The 21,436-nt window shown below is 40.0% G+C and overlaps 1 protein-coding gene across 1 annotated transcript; it reads right to left on the reverse strand.

Moving 5' to 3' along the window:
* Positions 1–4,627: 4,627 nt before the first annotated feature.
* On the reverse strand, positions 4,628–17,424 carry CRYBB3 (crystallin beta B3). The gene is made up of 6 exons (XM_063454644.1): positions 17,364–17,424; positions 12,854–12,934; positions 9,009–9,127; positions 7,939–8,071; positions 5,870–6,012; positions 4,628–4,985 (listed from the first exon to the last, which is right to left on the reverse strand). Exons 1-6 carry the CDS (start codon positions 17,391–17,393, stop codon positions 4,772–4,774), a joined length of 720 nt encoding a protein of 239 aa, XP_063310714.1. The 5' UTR covers positions 17,394–17,424; the 3' UTR covers positions 4,628–4,771.
* Between the last annotated feature and the right edge of the window lie 4,012 nt (positions 17,425–21,436).

Genomic DNA, 21,436 nt, shown 5'->3' on the forward strand with positions numbered 1-21,436 from the left:
CTCGGCTTATATTCGGGTCGGCTTATACTCGAGTATATACGGTAATAAAAATGTTAAAGGATAGCTCAAACAGAAGACTTCCTGATTTTAAGCCTTTGAATTGCCAGTTTTCAACTGTATCCTGTAATATGTAGAATTTACACAGAGATGTTGGAATTGGAGATTCTTAAAGAGTAACTCCAACCACCATGACTACTTCAGTGGTTTTGTGGTAGGAGACTGTAAGTGCAACGTTTTGCTTGTGTGCTGGGGGCTAGTTAAAACTCTGTTCCTTCCTCTGCATGCTGGAGAGGTGCTCTCAGTCCCCAGGTCACAATCAGCCAACACCCACAAAAGGCATTGCACAGTCCCTCAATGCTGACCTAGGCATGAGGATCCCTGATCCTGCGAGCTCGTTGACTGTGTTCAAATTCCTGGCCTTGACAGAGCATAACCATCAGGGTACATCCTGCACTAATTCCTTGTGCAGCGGGAGCTGTTGTGATATCTTTTACAGGAACTTGGTAGCTACCTGCCACATTGCTAAGCCACACGCCTCAAACAGTTATATAAACTATTTGCCCCTGCTCCACATTGTCTCAAGTTCCCTTCATAACCTTTACATTGTAGGCTCACACACCATCTAGCTTAGTACTTGGTGTAAAAGGGCTGTAAATGCTAGAGCTCAGCTCACGGGCAAGGTCCTCTTTTCCTTTTGTATTGGTTTGTCTATAATATACTGTAGATTTACCACAATTGTACAGCTCTGTGCTTTATTTTGGTGCTTTATAAATTCCAGTCATAACTATGTACTTCATAAAGAATAAATTAACCTTGCTACCAGATCTCCTTCAATCTGTTACCATCTACTTAAATAGGAATAACCAGAAAATTGACTGCTAAAAAAGTTCCTTTCCAATTTACCATTCTTACTCCATCTTGTGACATTGTTTACATGTTTTGAATATAAAACATATTAACCAATATCAATGATGAGCATATCTATTCTGGCAAAATAAATAGTGGAGTGGTAGTAAAAAAATCAATATTCCTGCTATATAAACAGATTGGCATGGGGAGCATTTGTATCCTCTGATCCTTTCAGTGTCATTGCTGGGCCGTTGGATGGATTACTCCCCATGGTTACAAGTTTTACACATTTAATTGTATGCAGTTCATAGCACAAGTGACAACAGAGCAACTGATCTACCTGTCTTTGATCAATCAGTGGCAATAAGGATGTGACCCTAAGGATCAGTGTTCATAAACCGTGGTTTATAAAATATAAACTCCTGTCTAAGTACAGCAATTTGTTTGCACATAACTATCAGATTTATAGCCCTGTTATATGTAAGAGAGACCAGTAATGGGGACAATGTCCATCTGATTTAGATTTCCTGATTCCCAAGAAAAATTGTGGCTACCTATGAATAAAACAAATCTAAAACTTGCCATGGCAGGGGTAGTTCTGCTCTGATAACTGTATTTTGGGCAAAGTATAGCTGTATGCCAGTCATGGCAGAGCTGTTTTCTGGACTGGGATAGCTGCATTCTGGACACGGGATTGCTGAATTCTGGACACGGAATAGCTGAATTCTGGACACTGGATAGCTGAATTCTGGACACTGGATAGCTGAATTCTGGACACTGGATAGCTGAATTCTGGACACTGGATAGCTGAATTCTGGACACTGGATAGCTGAATTCTGGACACTGGATAGCTGAATTCTGGACACGGGATAGCTGAATTCTAGACACGGGATAGCTGAATTCTGGACACGGGATAGCTGAATTCTGGACACGGGATAGCTGAATTCTGGACACGGGATAGCTGAATTCTGGACACAGGATAGCTGAATAGCTGAATTCTGGACACGGGATAGCTGTATTCTGGTCATGGGATAACTGAATTCTCGTCAAGTGATAGCTGTATGCTGGACACGGGATAGCTGTATGCTGGAAACGGGATAGCTGTATGCTGGAAACGGGATAGCTGTATGGTGGACACGGGATAGCTGTATGGTGGACACGGGATAGCTGTATGGTGGACACGGGATAGCTGTATGGTGGACACGGGATAGCTGTATGGTGGACATGGGATAGCTGTATGGTGGACACGGGATAGCTGTATGGTGGACATGGGATAGCTGTATGGTGGACACGGGATAGCTGTATGGTGGACACGGGATAGCTGTATGGTGGACACGGGATAGCTGTACGGTGGACACGGGATAGCTGTATTCTGGTTATGGGATAGCTGTACGCTGGACATGGGATAGCTGTACGCTGGTCACGGAATAGCTGTACGCTGGACACGGCATAGCTGTATGCTGGACATGGGATCGCTGAATTCTGGGCACGGGATAGCTGAATACGGGACACAGGATAGCTGAATTCTGGGCACGGGATAGCTGAATTCTGGACACGGGATAGCTGTACGCTGGACACGGGATAGCTGTACGCTGGACACGGCATAGCTGTACGCTGGACACGGCATAGCTGTACGCTGGACACGGCATAGCTGTACGCTGGACACGGCATAGCTGTACGCTGGACACGGCATAGCTGTACGCTGGACACGGCATAGCTGTACGCTGGACACGGCATAGCTGTACGCTGGACACGGCATAGCTGTATGCTGGACACGAGGCTAGCTGTATGCTGGACACGAGGATAGCTGTATGCTGGACACGGGGTAGCTGTATGCTGGACACGGGGTAGCTGTATGCTGGACACGGGGTGGCTGTATGCTGGACACGGGGTGGCTGTATGCTGGACACGGGGTAGCTGAATTCTGGACACGGGATCGCTGAATTCTGGACACGGGATCGCTGTATGCTGGAGACGGGATAGCTGTATTCTGGACACGGGGTAGCTGTATGCTGGATACGAGAGCTGTATGCTGGAAACGGGATAGCTGTATGCTGGAAACGGGATAGCTGTATGGTGGACATAGGATAGCTGTACGGTGGACACGGGATAGCTGTACGGTGGACAAGGGATAGCTGTACGGTGGACAAGGGATAGCTGTACGGTGGACAAGGGATAGCTGTACGGTGGACACGGGATAGCTGTATTCTGGACACGGAATATCTGTATTCTGGTTATGGGATAGCTGTACGGTGGACACGGGATAGCTGTACGCTGGACACGGGATAGCTGTACGCTGGACACGGCATAGCTGAACGCTGGACACGGCATAGCTGTACGCTGGACACGGCATAGCTGTACGCTGGACACGAGGATAGCTGTACGCTGGACACGAGGATAGCTGAATGGTGGACACGGGATAGCTGAATGGTGGACACGGGATAGCTGTATTCTGGTAACGTGATAGCTGTATGCTGGACACGGGGTAGCTGTATGCTGGACACGGGGTAGCTGTATGCTGGAGACTGGATAGCTGAATACTGGACACGGGATAGCTGAATACTGGACACGGGATAACTGAATACTGGACACTGGATAGCTGAATACTGGACACGGGATAGCTGTAAGAGATAACTATTCTGGAATAGAGCATGAGATAGCCGTATTATACGCTGTGTTTGCTTTTCTCTGTATTCCACTGGGGTGTAGGTTACTTCGCTACCTACACTACTAAATGCGTGATTCGCCAAGGGAAGCTTGATTTTAACCATTGTGGCCTGTAAAGGGCTGCGGGATTTAATCGGTGGTGATCCCTGCTGAGTCGTCTCCACTCATGCTTAGAATAATTTTTGACATAGATCCTTCAGTTTACATAGGTTCTGTGCATACATTTACATCCACATTTATATTGTGGTTTAAGCTGATTCTTAATAGCGTTTTCTGGTCTAAATATTCCTTAAAATACAAATTAACTGCATTTGTTATTTTAACTTCCCTTCTGTATAACTATTTTCATTGCCTGCTCCTCACATCTCCAGCCACGCTTGCAGACCCTTCTTGTGGGACTCTGGCATTGGTCTCCTCTCCTTATTCCATGGTCATAGAACATCTGCAACATCCTCTGAGAGTTACCTAAACTTCAACTCTTACATCACTCAGGCTACATAGACAAAATCATTTATGTGTACCATGTTTTCACTGAACTAATGTTTACTTTGTTTTCCTCGGGGACAAAACACACCTTTAATTCATCATTAATAAGTATTCTTAATATATCACTGATTGATTGCTTCTCTCCTACTATAGACTGAATCCTCTGCACTCTCCAAGGTGGCCCGAGACTGTTTTGTTAGAGCACGCAACTTGCTTGTCATCTAAAATTACCATTGTTATCTACCTTAATTTAGTACAATTGTTCTCCATCCTGTGATTGCAATATTTTTTCTGGCCTAGTTATCTATCTTTACATTTGCAATAATCTGCTTTATGGATTTTATTCAGTTTACAAATTCTCACTGTGTTTGCATGCTTTTAGACTCTGAGCCTATACCAGTTGCCCTTAATAAATCTGACTTGTTTTATTTGATTAATCAATAATTATCCTACACACCGGGCTCTTCTCATACCTCTCGAGACACAGTGACTATATCAAAGATCCCGTCTATTTTAATTGTATCCTATGTATGGTATAAACAGGTTGGACATTGCCAAAGGCTTTATCACATAGACTATTTATTTATCCTACATACTCCTAAAATAAAAATAAAAACCAAGAACGTTCTGCAGCCCAGAGCTTTATTCAAGGTTACGAACTGACACATTAAAGAGACGTTATCAAATTTTAAAATCATTTCATGCGTCTCTTCTTGCCGTGCTTCTCAGCAGAAGAGGTTTGTAGCTGGTGGGTGTGCTTTGTTCTCCTTCAGCTGCTTGCTGGGGCTGGAACTGGGGCAGCAGCAGCAGCCGCCACTGGAGTAGGAACAAAGCAGCCACGTTTGTGCCACTGCATGTCACGGATACGGCGAACAGACTGGATTTGTGGCTGGTTGGCCTCCCAGTCGTTCCAGTGTCTGTATTCATTCTTCTCGAACACATACTGACGGCCTCTGTAGCCAGGGTATTCATAGCCCACCCAGCTGGAATGGAGAGAGAGGAGAGAGCAGAAAGGCAGGTTATTCCTCTTGGACAGAAAAGGTCATTTAAAGCAGAACATTTACAAGACATTTATATATCTATATATATATATATAAAGATGAATTATGCTAAAGGCACATATGAAATAAGCATTAAATATGTCTAAGGCCATGTTTAATATTTTGCATTCAGAGTATATTTATAAGGTATGCTGCGACCAGCACCCTGGCACAAGTAAAAGTCTCTACAATTAAAACACTGGAACGTCCTGCTGTCAGCTGTAACTCAATAAAGAGTTTAAAATGTGGGCTAATGTTCTATTCTTGTCCTATAATGCAACACGCAGTGCACACGAGGCTTAATGTCTCCTTTTCTTTCATTAGTCGTGAAACTAATTATGGATTGTAACTCCTTCTAGCAATATTTGTGATCTGGATTATTTTTGTAGCTAGTTAAGAATGAAACTGCAGTGTTGGGGTGCTCTGTTTCTACACAAAATGCTTTGACGTCTTGTACTGTGATTTTTGTTTTGGGTTATGTAGATTATCATGGGTGGTGATGACCTGTGCATCTATTCTTACTTTTTCTTTACATATCTGACTGTGAGAATGATGTGACCTTTTGTAGTTGACATTCCTTTCTAAAGATATAATTTCATATTCTTTTGTCCCTTTCTATCCCACGCGTTCTGTAAATGGCTTAGGTATTACCTGTATTGTACTGTACATATTACTCGATGTGAGGGATATCTGTTTATATTTATAGCCTTCATCCTTTGCCATGTATCAGCCAAATATCAACACACAGAGATTCAGTTATTTACAATTCAATCTTAAAGCCATAAAAAGCATGTATTTTAGTGTCTATTGCAACTCCTTTCTCTTACGTTCCATTAAGAACTTTAATACTGGCCACTCGGTCCTGGAAGCCATGAGCCCAGAGACTAGGTACATCATCATCCACAATCTCCATCTTCCTTCCGTTGTAGCCAGCATTTTCAAATAGGTGGATCTTGTGATCGGCACTGTCCTGCAGTTCAGAAAGCATGTTTAGTTGGATTTTTTGTAGCTATGGCATTAAGGATATGCTGAACTATAATAATGTACATAATAAAACAGACATTCGTATAGACTTTGGTAATAAAATGAGGATAGGACATGTTATCAATTAATAGCCATTATCAAAGCCCACCTTATACATATTGTCAACTGTATGACATGCTTGTAATTAGAAGTGAAACAATAAGATATATATATATATATATATATATATCAGCTCATAACCAATGCTGGCATTTATTAAGTTAGGTTACAAATTGTGTCATACTGTATAATGCTTCAAAGTGACGATTAAGCATGCATGATTTGTGACTTGCTTTAATAAATGCACCAATTGATTTTTAAACTGCAATATCAAGATGGCAGTGTGTTGGTTTTTTGGGTTTTTTTTTTTTACTTGCTTCTAAATATTTAAGACTCATACTACATGAAATGCATATTTACATATGCACAAGGAGATATACCAAACATTGAATCTTGTGTAACCAGACTGTAAATTGCGTAGCCATAGACACTGCTGCTGTGACAATAACCACTATAGATAGAGTAGCGCCTGGAATTTGAAAATAATAGAGTAACAGAAATATATTTGAAGAAAATATTACAAAATACACAAATAAACAATCACTTGCAGCGAGTATTGCCAAGCTCTTCACTGCTTTATCCATGTGTGTACATGGGAGAATGGAAATTGAGTTCAAATGTTTTGCTAAGCTATTGTTCATAAGAAACATTTGTCTGTAATATATATATATATACACACACACACACACACACACATATCTGAATAATACTGTAATAAAATGTTCCAAGTGCATACTTCTTTTTGCCTATCGTGTCGGAATGTTTCATTGGACACGTTTGTCTTCTACTGAGCCACTGATTTTCTCAGCAGTAGCAATGACTAAGAGCTCCTAGTATACTATCATGCAATAGCGCCCTCTATTGTTGCTACTGGTAACTGCTAATGAAGCAGAGGTGGAGCACATGACTTTTAAAGGGACAAATCTTTGTTCTCAACCCTTGGATCACTTGGAGGAATAAGCTGTTTGGATCTCTAAGTCTAGTTTTAATGACAATGACTAAAATGCCTGTTGATACCCTCTAGACACAGCACTATGTATAGCAGTTACAAATTTTATATATCTGTAGAAAATTCAGAGAGAACCTTTATTATTTAGACTTCCTGCCACAGTACCCCAGAGCTCTGTTGACTCAGATTGCAACCATGTGCCATCCATTACCAGGTTATATTATTCTTTACTAAATATGTAATATAGCAATTGCTTTAAATTTAGGACTATGTATATATTTATGTATACATTTATACCCCGTGCTCTTGCAGACATATACCAGTTCCCTTTAATGGATGATACCACTTCTAGCTCTTGAATTGGCAGTTGGCAATCTAAGGCAATTATTTACTATATAGTGTATAATTAGTGCATAGTATACCTATATTTGTTATAGGCTAAAGTAAAAAAATGCTATCCATTGGTAATGTGTAAATGGAAAACTGTCTTCAAATTAATCGTTAACATGCTTATTTTCCATTTATATTTTAGGGGTAAACCCTTAATTCAAGACTCAAAAGCATATTCCCCACTATCACTCCTGTTTATAATGAAACATATTTGTATATTCTCATAAAAAGTAATGCTATTATGTTGAGCTGATTATTAGCGTGCAAGTTTTAGGAGCAAAAAATGTTACCGATGGTGATTTGTAGTTATTGATACATAACTATTCCTAGTTATTCCATTCATGCAAAGTCTTTCTGTGCGTTGTTTATTTAGTTTAATGAAACATGTTCCAAACAGACAGCAGAACAAGAACTCAAAATGCACTTCTCACATTGTTTACCTGTATGCCCCCAAAGTTTTGATATTGTACTTACAACGTTCAAGGGACGGATGGACATCACATAGTCACTCCTGTGGCTGTTGGACCACGTGTCCCATCGTGGGTAGTCACCCTTTTCAAGAACAAACTGCTCCCCAGCGAATGCTTGACGTTCAAAGCTGAGCCATCTGAAAGGAGAAGAAAGAATATGGCATAAATGTTTAAAGGGATACTTTAGGATAGGCCTGCCCTTCACCCCTTTTAATGCAACATGGAGTTATGCAAATAAAAATGTGAATGGATAAAAAGATTACCCTCCCTAAATTTCCCTTATACGTTCCAAATCTGCATCCTTTGCAGACCCCAGTACATGACTGAAAGTTATGGAACAATCCTGGCCCTCTCGTCGTTTTCAATGGCAGTGCTATAGTCAACTGTACCCAACAAGTTGATCAGACCTTCCATGGCGCACACATACTTTGCATACACCACACTGCACTAAATCATAAACATGAAGGGGGTAACTATGTCATGATGTCTTTGAATGAGGGGCCAAGCATGTAGCTGCAGTTTGTTTAACAAACTGCTACAACTATAATGAATTGGATGTAAGGAGACCGTAACCTATACAAGCTTGACGGTTTTATAGGACGTGGATGTCTCAACAATTAACGTTATACACTTCATAGACAAAATTGTGTTTAAAAAAATAAATAAATAATAATAATTTCTGTAATACCTTTCAATTACGTATCATTCAAATCAATATGATTTTTTCTTTTTATATAAAAATCTACACATGACTGACTAACTGCATTGAGATCTGTTCATTTGCAAGAACTGCTTAATAATAAAGAGTAAATAAGATTTTTGATGTAGTACATTACAAATGTCACAATGGCTAATCAGTGTGGAACAATGGATGGTTGAGCATGATGGATTTATTATTTGATGTTGCGCAAAAAAAAAATCCTTTTAGAAATTTTTGCTGTAATTCTTATGTTTCATTCAGAATTTTTATTTTTTTTGTATGTTTCAGGAAAGCATACACATTTGATTTGCATTATATTATAAACACTCTGAGACCTCCTCTACTTTTATAATTTGTTAGCATTTGCTACTCACGGTCCAGACTCCACTTGGATGGATCCAACTTTCTCAAGTCCTTTCTCGCTAAGGTTTTGGCATTCCCCAGTCAACTCGCACTTCTTACCCTGGAAATTCTCCAGTTCATAGAGTGTGATCTGAAATAAATATGAGTGAAGTGACAAAGCAGCAAAGAGGAAATGTCTCCAAATCGTTCCAAAGAGTTTTGTTTAGATTGTGTATTGGATCCAATTTCCAAAACGTCTCCTATATTGCTGCAGAAACCGAGCACTGCTTATGTTGAGGGGTACTTGAGATAAGGGAAGGGTGTTTCCTGTATACGTATAAAGGCAACTTTTTTCATTTAAAAAAAAAAAATAATAACTATCAGGAGTATTATGGTTAATGAATTATACAATGTTTCATCCTTATTAAAAAACAATATCACGATAATCCATTATGCATAACAGAGGGTTTTGTTACAGTTTTAATAATTTTACATGGACAGAATCATGCCTCATACCCCCTGTAAAGTTGTGTATAAGAAGGATTAAGATCCCTCAGAAGGAACCTTGCTATTTAAAACTTTTTCCCCCTCCCCCTCCCCACCATTTTTCACAAATGGAAGGCATGGACAAAGACTTGGGAAACTATGATATATATGTGTGTGTATATGTGTGTGTGTGTATGTATATATGTGTGTGTGTGTGTGTGTGTGTGTGTTTAAAGGAACACTATAGAGTCAAGAACACAAACATGTATTCCTGACCCTATTGTGTTAAAACCACCATCTAGCCCCCCTAAATATAGTAAAATCTTAATTGTTTTCAAGTCTGCAGCTGCTGGCTCTGCCCCTGAACTGCCTCTGTCTGCTGACATCATCAGAAGTGGTGGTATGAGCCAATAACAATGTTCCCCATAGGATTGGCTAAGACTGTCAAGGAGGCAGATCAGTGGCAGAGCCAGCACAAGTCAAACACAGCCCTGGCCAATCAGCATCTCCTCATAGGGATTAACTGAATCGATGCATCTCTATGAGGAAAGTTCAGTGTCTACATGCAGTGTGTGGAGACACTGCCCCAGGAAGCATCATCTTGAAGCCATCTGAGGAGTTGCCAGTGAAGTTATCCCTTGGCTGTAATACAAACACGGACTTTTCTCTGAAAAGACAGTGTTTACAGCAAAAAGCCTGAAGGTAATGATTCTACTCACCAGAACAAATGCAATAAGCTGTGGTTATTCTGGTGACTATAGTGTCCCTTTAAGGCTTTTCCGGTTTGTGAGTGCATCATTTACCTCACTGACTTTTGTTTATAAACATGGGTGTTGGCTATTTTAAAGCAACTTTTTAAGTCTTATTGATGGACTGTTTTTCATACAATATTATCTAAGAGAATTTTCCTTGTCATTTTGTAACTAGGACAAAAGCAGTTGCAGTTTATAAATGTTTGTGAATGTACAACATTTCCAAACTCAACAAATGTAGGATTCATGTGTCAGTGTCTGTTGTTAATAGTTAGGGTTATAAATAAATGGTGGAATCAATGGTGGTCTATGTCATAAGAAGATAAATGGTGGTCTATGTCAAAAGAAGAGAAAGAACATTTATTAAAAGTGCTTTGTACATCACCAGATTATTATATAGAAATTATGTCCTATATTGCTGTAGATATTTAATCCAATTCTAATCCTCAATTATGTGAGAAAAATGAATTAAATCAGTAGAAGAATATAATCTAATGATAGGGTGGGGATTGGGTGGGCTGGTAATATTACAGGCTGAAGATTTAATGCCTTGTAATGATTTACATAAAAGAACACTGTGTACTTTATGAAATGTGTATAACAATAACCAGAACTAATACGGTTTAATCCTGTAACTAAGAATAGAATCTGAAGAGCCCTTTCTATCCCGTTTTGCTGTTGCTGATACCAACTTATTTCACACCTTTGTTTCTTTGATTTAACAGTTTGTGTCTTGGAAGATCTTAAAATAGTTGTAATTTACCCATCATACGAACACTACACTGTCATTGGTTAAACTGGGAAAATAGGGTCCATGCTTTCTTCAGCTCAATCATGTGGGTGAGGTTGACTTTGTCACTAATTATCAACAAGACTTCCCCAGTTATTAAATGTAACAAACATTGATTTATGACTGGGGAAATCAGATTATCTAGATTTGGATTAAATGCTGTTGATTTGCATCATCCCTTTTAATTGGAGGTGTTAAATAAGCTAAAATCACTTCCTGTGACTGATCATCTTTATTAGACCTTTATGTTGTGCAACGTTGATGGACACATTTGTGGTGAATTAGTCACAGAGAACAGTAGTTATTTTGGACTGTTCAGATAATTTTTTGTTATAGTGACATATGGCCTAAGAAAAGGACCCTGGAATCTGCACCTTACACATGAGTCTACAAATATGTGTTGACTTCTTCATTAACAATCATTTAATTATATTCTGCGTGAGTCTGCACCCGGACTGCAATTTATCGACCTACAATCCCATAGTTTGGTTCTTTTATCACCCATTTTCCCAAGGACATCATGCTCAAAATTATAATCTATTCTAATTTTGAGTTTATTCTAGTTTACCAAAATTAATATAAGGAAATATCCATTACCCATTAATGACAAGGGGTTATGTAAAACACATTACATTATAACACAGGGGTTCTCAACCCAGTCCTAAAGTACCCCCTACCAGTCCAGGAGTTAGGGATTACCCTGTTGTGTCTAAAGTGTTTGTTTTCCCCCCACCCCCACTAAAAACACATTAGACACAGCAGGGTAATCACTAAATCCTGGACAGTTCATGGGTCCTTGAGGACTGGGTTGAGAATCCCTGTTATAACAGTACTGGAACATCATCTGTCACACATGGGTAATTTGACAAGCGAGCTACAACTTTAATTTCAAACTGGAAAACAATTAAGTTAATTAAACTGTAAAAAAATCTGCTATTATCTTTTACCACAATAAAGGTAGGGAACATACCCTAATGGGGCCAGTAGAAACCACTGTCTGGAAGTCTGTTCATAAACACTACTATACATAGGACATGAGGTCACACACATTTAGACTGGAAGGAAGGAGATTTAGTCTAAGGCAAAGGAAAGGTTTTTTTTACAGTAAGAACAATAAGGATGTGTAATTCTCTGCATGAATAGGTGGTTTTATCAGAGTCCATACAGATGCTTAAACAGCCACTGGATGAAAACTGGCAAAACATAATATTCAGGGATATAATTTTTAAATTGTGGGGTAATAGCTTCTTGATCCAAGAAGAGATCTGACTACCATTCCAGGGTCAAGAAGGAAGTTTGTTGCAAAATTGGAAAGTGCTTCAAACTAGGTTTTTTTGCCTTCTTTTGGATCAACAGCAAAACAGACATGAGAAAGGCTGAACTTGATGGATGTGTCTCTCTGTCAACCATGTAACCTTAAATTTTATTTTAAAGATGGGTTTTCCATGTACTGTTTTATTATAGAATTTTGTTCCATAGAAGGAAAACTGTCACCTGAAAACTTATTTTTAATATAATAATCATTTCATCAAAGAAACAGATTTAAAAAACTAACCACAAAAAAACCAACAAGTATATGTAAAAAATGAGAAACTCATCCCTACCTTTAGCATATTACATGAGCCTTCAGCCACATACACCTTGGGTCAGACAGTGATTGAAAACTCTCTATGATCTTCCCTGCTTCACTCCAAGCACAAAAGCAGGGAAACACTATAGAGGTTAATTATAATTTTTCAAATGACAATCTAAATATAATTGTTTATATAAATTAAAAAACATAAATATATATATATATATACAGACAAGAACCTGTAAATTGTATAAATTATGCCTGGATGGTGGTTACCTTATAAGTTCCACCAATCCCTCCGTGGCTTTTGCCAGCAGCCATTTGTTCTGGGGTACTCTGTGGCTCAGTCATGTTTGCCTGTAAAAACAAACATTCTGATTACAGGCATTTACATCAAAATATACATATTGTAATTAAAATGCAGCGTGGGTATATTGTTATTTGAAAACTATGGATAGCAAATCTACAAAAGAAGGCTTGAACAATGGCTGTGATTAGGAAAATAGTGTATCTAAACATACCAAAACTCAAGATGAGTGCCAATTAGGAAATCCAGATCAACGTTCCATAATGACTCTAACGCTATTGCACCCTGTCTGTCATGTGATAGTTGGGGTTGATGGGAGATCAAGTAAAGACTATCAATAGAGTGGTCTTTCGGGATTGTAATTTAGGTAGATTAGCAAGTGAGCATATTGTACACAAAATTAATTATTTTATGTACCTATAGCAAACCGTGCAATATGGCCAAGTGTAACTTTTCAAAGGTATAGGATTAAAAATGTATTATTTCTATATTATGCCACCATTTCACGAAATAACTTCAAAAGGAACATCCCCCAACTCACAAAGAGGCAAATGGAGTATGGGAGAAAAACCTTGCCTTAAAATCTTGATATTTTTTTTTTCTTTATATTCTTTATTTTAGCGTGCATAAGGATAATAAACAGTTACATTCACTTTTGCAGTGCCCCAACAGCACATGCATTCGCTATAATTACAGACAGATTTCTTAGGGCAAAGTAATGGAAAAAACATACTGCACATTTTTTTGTAAAGTGTAAGCTTAATGATGAGGACAATGCTAGTGAGGGGTTGGCTATTGCGGCATAAGATCTATAGGCACTGTGATTAATTAAGGTTTCTCCCGGGAGGCCCCCCAGGTATATCAGGTTTTGAGTCCCGCTGTGAAAATAGAGGAAGGGAATATGCAAATACGGTGGGTTAAACTTGGGTTTATCTGGGAGCAAGGTGTGGGCACCGAGGGTGCACTGCTGGGGTACCGTGGTACCTGTGCTCAGTCCTGGGGTCATCCTATGCCGTACTGGGGTACTCTGCATTCCTGCCCTGAGAGTCCCGCTATTGAGCCCTGGTGCCTTTCCGGGTAGGGGCCCGCATACATGTGTCGAGAATAGGGCCTGGTCATGGAGGCGCTATAGCCTCTCCTGTGTGGTCTCAGGATCCAGCTGAAGTTGTGAGGCAGGCTTCTAGGGGTCACCCGGTCAGGTTGTGGCAGGTTAGTTGTTGCAGTTACCGCCGTTTTCATTCTGGGATGCTTGATTGCGTTTCGATGAACAGCGTGGGAGCGTCGCAAGCGGGGTCGTGTGGTCCACCATTTTCGGGCCCTCTTCACCTTGGGTAGCTTGGGCCTGCCACTGGGTCGCGGAGGTGCCTTGCAGGGTAAGTGTTCTATCTTATCTTGTGCCTGAGCCTGTTGTTGTCTGAGTTCCAGTTTTTCCCAGAAGGCAGTGAACAGTTTATTCAGTTTAGCTTCGAGGTCCCAGCTTGCGTGAGAGCACGTGGCGTCCGCCATTTTCGGCTTCTCTCCGGCTGGATGGTGCCCGTTTATTGCCTAGTCGTGTTTCTTGTAGAGCAGAGTTGCCTCCCTGGAGTGGACCGGGATCACCTCCACCGGTCCCGGGGGGGAGGGGGGGAAGGTATACTGTCGCTGAGTATGTGCCGCTGGCGTCGGGACGAGAAGAGCGTCCGCCTCTCCTCATCTCCGTCGTTCTCAGGCTCCCAATGTCTGAATCGCTCATGTCGGGTATGAGGGGGTACACCAGCTCTCCCCTGTTTTAGGTAGAGCAGTTTGGTGTGTATTTAAGCTGTGCAATTCGATTTGCCTCTGGAAATCTGCTGAGATGAGCGGGAGCCCTGCGGACATGCGACTGTTCGTCTTGCAGGTCAAGCTCCGCCCCCGATATTTTTTATTTTTTTCTTTAACTCACAACTCACCTCCATTCTCTGTCTATGTCATTCATCTGTAGTTTTGCACATGGAAATTATGTACAAGTGATGTGATAAGCTTATATACATATGATTTATCTTTGACCAATCACACTACGTAGTATATTTTTTAACTTGTACAACGACACACGAAAAAGATGATTTTCAGTAACAGACCTCTTTAAAGCTCCATATAGCATAGTAAATTGTGTTTCATAAGAACCAGTTTTTCTAGATACTATTAGTTCTGAAATACCCTAAATGGTGTTTTCCAATAGTATTGCATTCAATTGAACATCTTTATATCTTTATATAAGGCAGCGAACATATTCAATCCCACAAAGATAAAATGCCAATTTAATACAGACTAGCCATATGGAGGCATCATGAGCCAAACTCTAAAATCATTTATCTTGCACTCTCACTCTTTCCTAAATCAAAAGCAGACAACCCAATTTAAATCTTAAACAGGAAAAGAATGACACTAAATCATTTAGTAGGCTGTTAAACATGTGCCATGTAGGCTTCCAGGCCCCGCTGATGACATTATTGGATGTTTGCCAATCTGTGGTAAGATCCCAACTACTATCACACTAGCAATCCAGTAACAGCTGACAGGGCATTCATTTAGCCACCCTGATGTAACAGTATTCATTGTTAATAGTACCATAACAAGCTTTGCTAAATATAACTTCACAGATTGACATTGTTCATGTAGGAAAAAAATTGCCAAGAGTGATTTGTATTGGAACCCTGGTGAAACCATTGCTAACCCAGAGAAATTCTGGATTAGAGTCCATATATCCTGCCAATGAAATATTCTTTGCATAAATGATTTTAAGATAATCGTCAGATTGATCATTTTCATCTACCCACACTAGAGTATTTGTAGGAGTGACCATGCAATTTTATGAATATCTGCTAAAAGCATGGGGATTTTCGAACACTCCATGAAACTTTACAAGTTGGATTTGCTGGTTAGCTCCAATCATTCCACTGCGCTGAGAGGAGAAAATATGCCCAATATGCCTTAGGGGGACGCTCGTTAACTGTTTATCTTCTAATCACAATTTTTCAAACAAGTTGTATGTATACAAATACTAACCTGCTAAACAGGTTTACATACGAAGAACACCTATTTTAAAGCTGATGGTGTATAAAAGATGCTGATGCTTTTTACAACTTACTTTATTAGTTAACAATGAACTAATATGAACAGAATACTAAACAACAATATTTATTACTGCACGTCTTATGTCCTGCACGAAAGCCTGTCAGTCACTGGCATCCTCACCAAATCTGAATGCAAAGTCAGGGGAAGAACATGATAGGAACTCGTGCACACACTACAATGCAGACTCAAATATTAAGAAATCTGTGTTAGAAAAACTGACATGTAAATCTAATTTGCCATTTTTGTGACCTAGATATTGGCATAGACTGACTATGGATTGTGTATTATTTTGCTGATGTGACACCCTTCCTAATAAATGAAGGGACGTAATATCAGGAATGACAGATATCTGGTTGTCCCAAGTATGAAAGTAAATAATTATGAAGTTATAAGCGTATATCATAGAATGCACAATATTGCCTTTAGTGATTGTTCACGCACAGATATTCTTTCTGATCCTAAATACTTCTTGTGAAAGCACAGGGTAACATTTCATAAGAACAAAGTAACACATGGAAATTGTAAGCCATACATTTTAGCGGTGTGCATACCATTTGCTTCTCAAAAGATTCCCGAATCCTATCAATATTATTGAACATGAGAAGCACAGACATCACTTTACAACACAAAGTGTAACGTTTAAGATCAATTAAGCACAGTTATTAGCCAATCAGATTAAAGTGTTGGTGGTCCTTTCTTTAGTCATTGAAACCTGCTTTTACAATTTAATTATCTTGTACTGCCTCTGTGACTTCATTTGATTCTGATTTAGAAAGGGTTTACATCACATGCAGAGTCTTACTAACAGCAAAACAATCCCATTGAGACCAGTATAAAATAGAAAATGATAATAGTTCAGAGAGCATACACATATAAAATAAAATAAAACTAAGGCTTTTTTTCTGGATTGCATACATGGCGGTGTCATATCCGGGAATAACACTCTTTTGGACACAGTCTTTTTTTATCACCATAGATCCATCCCTATGGCTGTTTTTGAAACACATAAAATACTACAGCGCAATCATTTTTCACATATTTCAGCTAAGCTCCCCTCACGCCAATCATAACAGACAGCATTTTTTCATTATATTGACCTAGAATGTCTACATTCCATAGCGCTTGGTGCAGTCAGACAGCAATTGCTGTAACAAATACCCTAATCTGTCTTCCGTACATAGCCAGTCATGAATCCATTCCCTGACTGCCACATGTCTGATGGTTGCAGTGCCAATGCTGTATGTAGCACCCTATCATTGCTGCAGCGGGCAGAATAGCCACTTAATAAAAAACAAACTGCTCAGTAAGAGACATCCCATGGGCAAAAAAAAAATTAGAACTCCAAAGTGATTTGCCAACCGCACAAAGAGAATGGACCCACTGTACCTCTTCTGCTGAGTTTTCCGGAGTGACCATGCTTTGCTACAGAGCCTGACCATATATATACGTGCACAGTGAATAGAACTGGTGATTAGAGGTATGCTGAGGCAGCAGCTATGTCTATCGAATTGTCTCCATCAGATTTCACACAAATAGCCATGGCCAGGGTTGTACTGAGCGCATCAGACTGTCCTCTGCCTTACAGCTTGACAGCTCATTTTCAAAAGATTAGTGATTGACTTTGGGTCAGCATGTTCAGATTGCCTCATGCTGGCACCTCATGCCAAATATTTGGAGTCAACCACAGCTCTCAGCATTTTCTAATGGATTGCTCTGTATCTCCCCAGCTTTCAAAAAATTAAAATAATTTACAAATATGAATCGATCTCACTGATATATTTCATATATTGGTTACACCCTGCAAAGTCAAAACAAAGTAATGGAACACATAGCCTAGGCATGCATAAGGGTGTACCACTACCAGATGTGGAGGTACAGAATGCTCCCCCCTGTTTCCAAAATATATTTTACCTGTATCTTTCTGTTTTTAGTTGATGTTTTTTAATGATTTAGTCCTAAAAATTAATTAAGTGAAATGTGCGATGGTGGAAAGATGTGATACATATTGCTTGTTTGGTCAGGGACTCTGTATTTGAAAGCTCTATGTTATGGCCTTTAATTTAAAAATGACGTTTTGAAGAATATTTTTAAACTAAGAGATAATAAAGGGAAAAAATATACAACAAAGTGGGATATAGATGAAGTTGTACAAAAAATGCTGTACAATTTATGATTTTGGGAGCATTCCAATATAGCAAAAAATGCATCTTCAGATGGCTATTCAGCTTTATGTAATAAGTAAGTTCCCGACCTTTACCTGCCCAGAACCAGCACAGTCTAAACGTCTATTTACTCTGCTTTCAGGGCACTCCTGACATATAAAAAAGAAAAAGGTGGGTAAAGACAGACATCAGTTTTATGGCATATTACAGCTTACAACATTAACCAGGAACATTAACGCTATAGCCAAAGATATCACCCAGGAGCCTCACAAAATCACAAATAACTTTTAGCAAACTGCTAACATGATAAAGTGACTCTGGTAAATATTATAATTGGCCAATGTCCCAGTAAGGGTAAGTTAGAGATTGTTTAATGCATGTGAAAAAAAAACAGATCATCATTATTAGAGTAAGGGGTCTTCCATCAAGTAAAAACTTTAATATCATTACGAGGTTAACACTTCACCCACTTCTATAACTTCAAGCCCTCTTGGCATGAGGCAAAGCCACTGACTGTGGTTTACGAACACCACAAGTGGCACTGTAGATACAGTGATGCCAGGTTTTGGATCAGTACTTATACTGGCTGAAGCTGAAACCCTGTATATTGCAGGACAAGCGCTGGTGCCAGTCAGAGAGAAAAATAATTGGAAATACAAGCCTGGGAGTAATTGATATGGTGTTTTTTGTTGTTGTTTGTTTCTTTAAAAATTCAGACTCCATTTGCATATACATTGGAACACAATGTGGATAAATCCTCAAATGTGTTGTAGAGCACAAAATAATTCACCAATCTGAGTTAACTGCACCTAAAACCTTCTATCTCGCATATAACATCTAGTGGAGATTAGCATATACATCTCTTCCATCATCAATAAGGGCAGACATAGATACTGCTGGATCGCAGTATAATTAAAATAAGCACATGGAGTACATATTTTAAAAAGTGAATTTCCAGTCGTATGAGAGAGACTGTGGGTGTTCTCTCTAGCCCGTACACTAAAACTAGCTGTAAATACAATACCAAGAAATTTCAAGCTCATTCCTCTCCCCCGAAGTGACAGAACCCCTTGCTCTCAGAACAAATCTGACCAAGGAATGGACTTTCCTTTCCTCCCATGCAGTGCTGTCCCATCTCCATGGCTGAGATCATCAAGGTTAATTATCTCAGCCAATCCAAGTTTTATTTTGCTATTTTGGTGGAAGCTCTCTAGTAGTCTGAGTGGCAGTCACTAGAAGCATTTAGAATTTACAATAAAACCATTGTCATTCCTGAAAATGGCAATGTTTTCACTTGCAGGGTTAATATGGCAGGGACATGGCAGATGGCACCCAAACAGCTTCACAGCCAGTATCCCCTTAAGGACCAGGACAAGCCCTAGGGCCTGCATGGGTCCGTGAAGGTATATGTGGTGCATTTGAAAAAAATATAACTTTCTCCCTTAAGTGGATCGCATGGCAAAACTCTTACCGGAATATGCTGATTGCCTCCTTTCTTCTCCCGCTTGGTAACATATCACTTCCTCCTAGTATGTGATGAAGCTGCTCATGGGGAAATGAGTAGTGTGTCAATGTTTGTAGCCGATTCACCTCTGGATTCCAGGGAAGCCACCCTCTTGCTATGAGAGGTAGGAAATCAAGATGGTGGCTTAAAACCTATATTTTTGAGTGTGTATCTTGCAGTGTCAGTGTGCTTGTGTGTATGCCTGGCAGTATGTTTATCTGTGTATATTACCTCCCCATCCCGTAACTACTTCCCTATCACTATTCTGAGCTCCTGCTCTCCCCCATCCCCCCCGCCACTACTGTCCAAGTTTCCTCAGCACCAAACTGTTCCCCCATCCCACACAACCTACTATATTCCATATTACCAGCTGCACTTACTACAGCTAATTTACCCCTTGCATTCACTTTAGTCCCTATTCCCCACCAACCCACTACAGCTTCTCTATTACATACTGCACCTACTACATCTCCCTATTCCTCCTGCACCCACTACAGACCCTGTCCCTTCAGCACCCACTCAATCCCCTATACCACCTGCATCCACTACAGCACCTACAGGTGATATTCGAAAAATTAGAAAATCGTGCAAAAGTTCATGTTCAGTAATGCAACGTAAAAGGGGAAACTAATATAGGAGATAGACGCATTACATGCAAGGCAAGATAGTTCAAGCCGTGATTTGTCATTAGTGCGATGACTATGGCTTACAGCTCATGGAAAACCCCAAATCCACAATCTCAGTTAATTAGAATACAGTGGGACCTCGGTTTACGTTTCTCTTTGCGAAAAATTTGTAAACCGAAACGTGGTTTCCCATAGGAATACACTGAAAACCAATTAATCCGTTCTGGAGGTCAGAAAAAAAGTCAAAATGAGCTGGCATGGAAACCAACCCACAATGCAGAATACACAATAAAAGGCATTCAAACGACGAAGCTCAGCTCCCTATCTTTCCACAGATTGAGAAATGCACCAAAAAGTACCAAAACAACTGCAAACAATTTCCAGAATGGCTCCAAATCTTGATGCAAAAGCCTCTCCAACACCTCCACACTCGACACCACGTGCTACCCACAGGCTCCAGCATTCAGGGGGCGGTGCCATAAACTTCCCAGGTACAATGCATCCTGGGGAAACTTGCTTTGTATTGCATATCAAATTTGTAAAACCAAGACATTATTTTCAATGGATTTTCATTTGTAAACTGAAAATTATGTTAACCGAGGCGTTTGTAAACTGAGGTCCCACTGTATTGTGAAAAGATGCAATATTCTAGGCTCACAGTGTCCCACTCTAATCAGCTAAGTAAGCCATAACACCTGCAAAGGGTTCCTGAGCTTTTAAATGGTCTCTCAGTCTGGTTCAGTAGGAATCACAATCATGGGGAAGACTGCTGACCTGACAGTTGTGCAAAAAACCATAATTGACACCCTCCATAAGGAGGGAAAGCCTCAAAAGGTAATTGCGAAGGAAGTTGGATGTTCCCAAAGTGCTGTATCAAAGCACATTAATAGAAAGTTATGTGGAAGGGAAAAGTGTGGAAGAAAAAGGTGCACAAGCAGCAGGGATGACCACAGCCTGGAGAGGATTGTCAGGAAAAGGCCATTCAAAAGTGTTGGGGACGGGGGGCGTGGCTTGGACACGGAGCGAGCTGGACGTGTTTGCCTAGAGCTCCGCTCCGCCGCACCGCTAACTAGCAAACATTAGCGTTTAAACTCATCTAAAAGAAGCCTAATCTGCTCCCAGGGATGGACAGGAGGCCCCAGAAGAAGAACCCTAAAAAGGGCCAGG

This window comes from Pelobates fuscus, chromosome 5, assembly GCF_036172605.1.
Source record: "Pelobates fuscus isolate aPelFus1 chromosome 5, aPelFus1.pri, whole genome shotgun sequence".
Lineage (NCBI taxonomy): Eukaryota > Metazoa > Chordata > Amphibia > Anura > Pelobatidae > Pelobates > Pelobates fuscus.